At 43.0% G+C, this 7577-nt stretch overlaps 1 protein-coding gene across 2 annotated transcripts in view; it reads left to right on the forward strand.

Moving 5' to 3' along the window:
* Positions 1-3142, forward strand: part of NEMP1 (nuclear envelope integral membrane protein 1) — a 22223-nt gene extending 19081 nt beyond the window's left edge. For both annotated transcript variants that reach the window (XM_008065235.2, XM_008065236.2), the window contains 3 exons: positions 469-694; positions 2094-2267; positions 2956-3142. In XM_008065235.2, the coding sequence (XP_008063426.1) occupies positions 469-694; positions 2094-2267; positions 2956-3136 (581 nt within the window). In that variant the 3' untranslated portion in view covers positions 3137-3142. The remainder of the gene's footprint in view (positions 1-468; positions 695-2093; positions 2268-2955) is intronic.
* The last annotated feature ends 4435 nt before the right edge of the window (positions 3143-7577 follow it).

The raw sequence follows: 7577 nt of genomic DNA on the forward strand, positions 1-7577 counted from the left end.
GGGCTCAGGCGATCCTTCCACCTCAGCCTTCCAAGTAGCTGGAACTATAGGCACGTGCCATCTCACCCGGCTAATTTTCTGATTTATTGTAGAAACGAGGTCTCGCCAAGTTGCCCAGGCGGGTCTCAAACCCACGGGCTCAGGCAGTTCACTCACCTCAGCCTCCCAAAGTGCGGAATTACAGGCTGAGCCACCGAACCCAGCTGGATATTTTCAGTAGACTGTTTCAGAACTGTGTAACATGTAGCTTTAACACTCTATTTTATCCTAATAAATCTGTGACAACAGAAAGGATGGAAACTTAGAAATATATTCTAGTTATGAAAAAAGTATAAATGATTAGTAAAAATCTTATCTGATTTTCTGGTTCAATAGGTGCTATATAGAGAATTTACTACTGCTGCCAATGCAAATTATTTTTACCAGATACAGTTGAAAAAGAATGTCTTCTGCTAACTCTTCTCATAGGTTACGTCCTCACAGTTGGATTCATGAGCTTTGCGGTGTGTTACAAGTATGGACCCTTGGAGAATGAACGAAGTATCAACCTGCTGACCTGGACCTTACAGCTGATGGGTCTATGTTTCATGTATTCTGGCATCCAGATACCACACATTGCCCTTGGCGTTATTGTCATTGCTCTCTGTACTAAGAACCTGGAGTACCCCATTCAGTGGCTGTACATCACCTACAGGTGACCGAAAGGCAGTGTAACTTTGTTTTGACGTGTGCAGTATGACATGTACAATGTGAGATGCAGTTGCAGCAGAAGGATAAAGAGGTATTGATGTGGGAGACTATCAATGAGAAGGCATTGTATTATACTTCTGTTTTTGTTCCTTCCAGGGTCTATTTTCTTAGACTTTCTGTAGGCATTTTTATATTTTTATTCTAATCATTTAATATAAAATAAAAACATTCAATAAAGTGTCATGTGTTCCTGTTACCACTAGGTGGTACAAATTGTATGCCTTTTATATCACATCCCTCAAGACACCTGGTTTCAGATGATTTCACATTAGCTCTTAGGTTGTTCTGGCAGTCCTAGTCTTATTTTAAGATGTAATTCATGCTGGGCTCGATGGCTCAGCCTGTAATCCCACGCTTTGGGAGGCTGAAGTGAGTGGATTGCCTGGGCAACTTGGCGAGACCTCATCTCTACAATAAATAAAAAAAAAATCAGCCGGGTGTGGTAGCGCATGCCTGTAATTCCGGCTACTCAGAAGGCTGAGGTGGAAGGATCGCTGGAGCCCAACAGGTCAAGGCTGCAGTGGCTGGGAGCAGCCACTGCATTCCAGTCTGGGTGACAGAGTGAGATTCCAACTTAAAAAAAAAAAAAAAAGATGTAATTCATAGCATATTATCACCTTTACCTTGCATAATGAATATGGAATGTTCATAGATTTCGAAGTTGTCTCTTGCAGATACTTAAGGTGATGCTTTCAGTTTGGGGAACCCAGTTAATGAACTACTGTCTTAGAACATCATGTTCTTATCTTTTCTCTATTTATTGGAAAATAAACATTTTGTTTATCATTTATTGGAAAGTAAGCAAATTTGTTTACATTAGTGGAATAATATTGACTACTCTGACTTGTCACTCATAGTCCAGTGTGTCAGGACTCTATTATAATGTCAGATGTCTATGGATAAAAGGTGGGAGTGATGACTTTTTTTTTTTTTTTTTTTGAATTGAGGTCTTACTCTGTTGCCCAGGCTGAAGTGCAGTGGCATGATCATAGCTTACTGCAGCCTTGACCTCCTGGACTCAGGCAATCCCTCTACCTTAGCTTCCCAAGTAACTGTGACTACAGGCATCTAACCACGACACCTGGCTAAGTTTTTTGATTTTTCAGAGACAAGGTCTCACTTTGTTGCCCAGGCTGGTCTTGAACTCCTGGCCTCAAGTGATCCTCCTGCCTCGGCTTCCCAAAGTGTTGGGATTACAGATGTCAACCACTGTGCCTGGCCAGGAAGTGATGACTCAGTGTTCAGGCTGTCTGCTATATGCTTGACCCACTGAAGGGAGCTAGAAGTAAGGATGGATACAGATTACTGATTAATGATTCATGATATTATTTTGATGAGCACAGAAAGATGTGTAAGGCAACAGAAAAGCCTGTCCCCCCTCGTCTCCTGACAGAAGAAGAATATCGAATACAAGGAGAGGTAGAAACCCGAAAGGCTTTAGAGGAGCTCCGAGAATTTTGTAATAGTCCAGATTGCTCTGCTTGGAAGACCGTTTCTCGAATCCAGTCTCCAAAAAGGTAAACTCTTGGTCAGATATACCAAGCATTAATCAGGGTAATTATGACCTTGAGTTCTAACAGAGATCATACTTCTAGATAATCATGTTGTATCTGTGGCCTTTGTTTGCCTGTTGTCCTAGGAGTAGTCAAGAGAAAGGTTAAACACTAGCCTGTTTCCTCAAGGAACTACCTATTCTAGCTTTGATTGTAGCACTGAGATGGGAAGTACCATATTAAGTTTTCTCTTTGAAAGTTTTACATTGCTTTTTGAATTGGTGAGGTTTTTTCCCCCTTTTCAGTTGGGAGCAACTGTACCAATGAGTATGTGAAGCTTCAATTTAGAATCCTGATGGAATAAAGTTTATAGGGCCATAAACATGAATGACTGTGTAATGCTCCGTAATCTTCTCTTATCAGGATTACGGATGACTAAAGGAATCTTAGCACTTCCATGACTAAAAAGGATAGGCTAGTGCTTATTAAGCAGGATGGAGTTGCGGGGGATTGGCCTATGATCCCAGCTTTCCTTTTCTCTTTATTTCTTGCTTTTATCTACTTACCAGCCAGAGCAAGGACAGGGATGTTGGCTAGACTCAATATAATCTGAGCTGTGAGCATATCAAGGGTTTCAATTTATTCTTACTTGGAAAGAAAACCAGAAAGGATAGAAGGCAGATTTCTAATGAATATAATCTTCTCCTTTCAGATTTGCTGATTTTGTGGAAGGCTCTTCACACCTCACACCAAATGAAGTTTCTGTTCATGAGCAGGAGTATGGACTGGGGAGCATTATTGCTGAAGATGAACTCTATGAGGAAGTGTCCTCTGAGGAGGAGGACCCGTCTTCTCAGTACCCTACTGTCGTACAGAACAACTTCCTGACTTAGTGGTGGTCAGTTTTTTTTTTTTGAGTTGGAGTCTTACTCTGTCACCCAGATTGGAGTGCAGTGGCCACTCCTGGCCACTGCAGCCTCGACCTGCTGGGCTCTGGAGATCCTTCCGCCTCAGCCTTCCAAGTAGCTGGAACTACAGGCACACGCTACCACGCCCGGCTCATTTTTGATTTATTGTGGAGATGAGGTCTGGCCAAGTTGCCCAGGCGGGTCTCAAACCCACGGGCTCAGGCATTCCACTCACCTCAGCCTCCCAAAGCACTGGGATTACAGGCTGAGCCACCGAGCCCGGCCTGGTCAGTTATTTTTATGTGGACTGTCTTGGTGCCTGGTGAGCCATGTTGCATATGTTGTCCAGTTGCTTCCAACCCTTTGAAACAGAGCAAGATAGTGCAGAAATTCACTGAGATGAGAGGCCTGAGTTGGTCCCCAGTGGAAATGATCTTGGTGGTCTCTGTGGGATCCCTGAGGAAGAAGAGTGGATAACATACTGAATGCTCTGGTAGTTTGCTTCCTGTTGGCTAGGATATCAGCTCAATTTTATGTTTCTAAGAGATCATATGGCCTCAGCTAGCACAGCATTCTAGCTCCTTCTTGAAAGTTGATTCAGTTGTGGCATTTCTGTCACTGCCTGGCCCTCTGAAGTAAGAACTGTTATAACTACAATGATGCTTTCAGACTGTATGCTGCATCTTTCAGAGAGAAATCCACAAATCTGAGCCACCTTCATTTCTGCTTATTTCAGAGTCTTTAGAATAATTTTTGTTTTTTGACAGGAAAAATAGAGAACTTGTAAAAAGCATTCAGATTCCCTAAACAAAATCACTGCTCCTAGCTAGCAGGAATAATACCATAAACCAAGGGGAAGGGAGTTTAAGAAATTGAAACAAAATTATACATACATCACAGGTGAGGAAATAGACTCTTTTGTGAAAGGGCAAAAGGGGGATAGGCGGAATGAGAAGAGAAGTATACAAATGTATGTTTCTGACAGAATTGATAGTGAGTATAATAAAAAGGCCAAGGCAGCCTACCTACCTTTTCTTGAGATGGGGGTCTTAGTATGGTGCCCAATCTGATCTTGAATTCCTGGTCTCAAATCATCCTCCCACCTTGGCCTCCCAAAATGCTGGGGTTACAGGTGTGTGCACAGCACCGGCTGAGACTAATTCTTGATGGAACCGTTTTGGGAGGAAAATGAATTTTTGTTTGTCTTGTTTTTTAAATGAATGTTGCTTTAAAAATGTAACAAACTCATGTTCAGAACCAACAAGTCCTCCAGAGTGACAAGCCCCCTAGGGCCCTCCATATTAAAAAAATTTTTTTTTATTTTTTGAGTTGGAGTCTCACTCTGTCACCTAGACTGGAGTGCAGTGGCCACTCCTGGCCACTTCAGCCTCCACCTGCTGGGCTCCGGTGATCCTTCCTCCTTCCAAGTAGCTGGAGCTACAGGTGCGTGCTACCACACCCGGCTAATTTTTGATTTGTTGTAGAGATGAGGTCTCGCCAAGTTGCCCAGGCGGGTCTTGAACCTGCGGGCTCAGGCTATACGCTCACCTCGGCCTCCCAAAGTGCTGGGATTACAGGCTGAGCCACCGAGCCTGGCTCCATATTTATTAATATGGATTATCCATTAAAGCCCCAGGAGCTGTTGTATTGAGCTTTGAATTAGCTCTCACACATATGATATTCTAAGTCCTGCTTGCTTTTGGGAACAGACCTATAAGCTCTTCTGTAGGTAGGATACCTTGACCTTTTTATTATACTCAACTTTCAATTCTATCGTAAACATACATTTGTAGTCTTCTCTTCCCATCCCGTCCCTCCTTGTACCTTTTGCCCTTTCACAGAGTCTATTTCCTCACCTGTAACATATGTACAATTCGGTTTCATTTCTTAAACTCCCTTTCCCTTGGTTTATAGCATTATTCCTGCTAGCTAGGAGCAGTGATTTTGTTTAGCAGATTTGAATGCTTTTTACAAGTTTGCTATTTTTCCTGTCATGGAGTCACATATCTTTGAGTTACTATGGAATTGAGAAACTATCTCCTTGTTCTTTCCCTTCCTCTTTCTATTCTACGCATTCCTTTCAGCCCTTCCTTACCACCTGCACCCCTCCAATCTGACCAGTTTATAAATCCTGAAACTGAAGTTTCTTGAGACATAGTTCGTTGCTATGTAGCTGCCTCAATTTGCATTGCCAGGAAATAGACCTCCAGGTTATCTTCTTGCCTCTGGATGTTCATTCAGCCATCAGATTCAGATACATTTTTCCATGAAGTTTCACTTCTTTGCAATTCCACCTCACCTGAGGTTTATGTTGCCTTGTATTATACTGGCATTATTTTCAGATTATTTTGCCATTGGAAAGTACCCTTATAAACTAGGAATGTCTTTTATGAGGGAGCAAATATGCTTGGTTCTTAGTAATCTTCACCCTTAAACCTTGGAAAAAGTGTTTAGCTAGGAAGATAGATAGATGCTCATGGCAAGAGCACAGCATCAGACTTACTGGCTTAGCATGGTTACAGAGAAAGCAGGTGATTTTTTTTTTTTTTTTTGAGTTGGAGTCTCTGTCACACAGACTGGAGTGCAGTGGCTGCTCCCGGCCACCGCAGCCTCGACCTGCGGGGCTCCAGCCATCCTTCCGCCTCAGCCTTCCGAGGAGCTGGAATTATAGGCACGCACTACCACGCCTGGCCGAATTTTTTGATTTTATTGTTGAGATGAGGTCTCGCCTGCCCAGGTGGGTCTCGAACCCGTGGGCTCAGGCAATCCACTCACCTCAGCCTCCCAAAGGTGTGGGATTACAGGCTGAGCCACCGAGCCCGGCCGGTGATTTTTTTTTAAACCTGTAATGACTCCTTCAGACCAGCTGTTTAGCAGATAATTTTGAAAGGCCCAGCTCTATTGCTGACTTTCAGAGTGTTAGTGCTGGGCCTCTGCTCCCGGTGGCCAATTGATTATTTCCACCAGTGTTTCCCACAGCCTTAAACTGTTCTAAAGTGGCAACTACCTCAGCTGGCAGTAAAGAGAGTATTAAGTGCAGAGTGAGCAGTACTGTATTTGGGCAGATGCTATGGGTTAGAGTTATTGGGTCAAAAGAACTTTGACCAACTTTCTGCTGGGCAATCTTTATGCCTTTGTAAATTATGTATGGACATGGTAAAATGTCCCTCTACAAAGAACTAAAACCTCTGAAATGGATTTTTTTAACCTTATTTGTAAAAATTAAGACCTAGAATATTTGAGCATAAATTAATCTGAAAAAATAATTCAAGTGGTCTCAGGAGTCTTTGGAGATTTTGGTGCCTTCCTCAAAGTAGCTACTTAGGGAGTTGGTAGCTTGCCTCTAGGGTGACTTTTCCTAACTCATTTCTTTATTTCCGTGAGAAAACATTGTGAATTAGGGAAAGATTTTCCTCCTTTTCTGTTTTGAAATATTGTTTCCATCTCAAGACGAGTTTTTTTCACTGGGTGAGTAAAATCAAACTCAACTTTTTACTCCCTGTCTAGTAGTTAGAGACCCAAGCTATAGGCAGTGGAGATGACCGTCAGTCCTGCAGCATGAGGGTTGCTCTCAGGCAGTGAAGGACGGTGCCACTTTGATGTACTGTGTGTCCTTGCCCTGCCTGCCTTGTGGCTCTGCCCAGGTGCTTCAGAGCCTCTGCAAGCCCGGAGATTGCTTGATTTTATAAACCTTCAGGAAATACTCTTGTCTCCCTTTTGGCTGCTTAGTCCACTGGCTCAGTCACTACTTGAAGCCCCTATTTAATTTTCTCTGGCAGTTACAGCTCTTGCAATTCAGCACAGTCTCATCTCTCAGACCGATCTCATCAAGAAGGACTGAAGGGATAACTATGGGGTGAGCTGGACATTGGAGCCACGTCTGCTGCCACGTCAGCGTCTTGCTCAGCAAATATCAAGCTGTAAGTGGGCTCCGGAGCTCAGGGTCTCATCAGCATTGGAAATCTATTGCCTCTAGCCGGTCTGATGGAGTTGTATAGAGCATGCCTCCCATTAATGGGAACTCTCAAGAGGCAACTGGCATGCAATATTTCCTTTCACCTTTCCACTTGAATTGTTTTCATGAGACCAACTGATACCTTCTAAGAAGGGATTCCTGTCAGCCATCAAAACCAACTTATTTTTCCCCCCCAGATTCATGATTTTTATGTCTATTACAAAGGGAATTTTGCTGATGGATCTTTGGGTCCCACTGTTTATTTATTTATTTATTTTTGAGTTGGAGTCTCACTTGTCACCCAGACTGGGTCACCCAGACTATAGGCGAAAAGAGACTGGGAACCAGAATCCCAGGCTTATGACCTGGGGACCTATTCCTCGGTTCTCTCGCAGCGTGCCATTCCTATGAAGGAAATGTGGCTTTTGCTGATGCTCTTTTTTTTTTTTTTTTTTTTTTTTTTTTTTTTTT

The sequence above is a fragment of the Carlito syrichta genome, unplaced genomic scaffold, assembly GCF_000164805.1.
Source record: "Carlito syrichta isolate Samal-C Ts95f unplaced genomic scaffold, Tarsius_syrichta-2.0.1 Scaffold308194, whole genome shotgun sequence".
Lineage (NCBI taxonomy): Eukaryota > Metazoa > Chordata > Mammalia > Primates > Tarsiidae > Carlito > Carlito syrichta.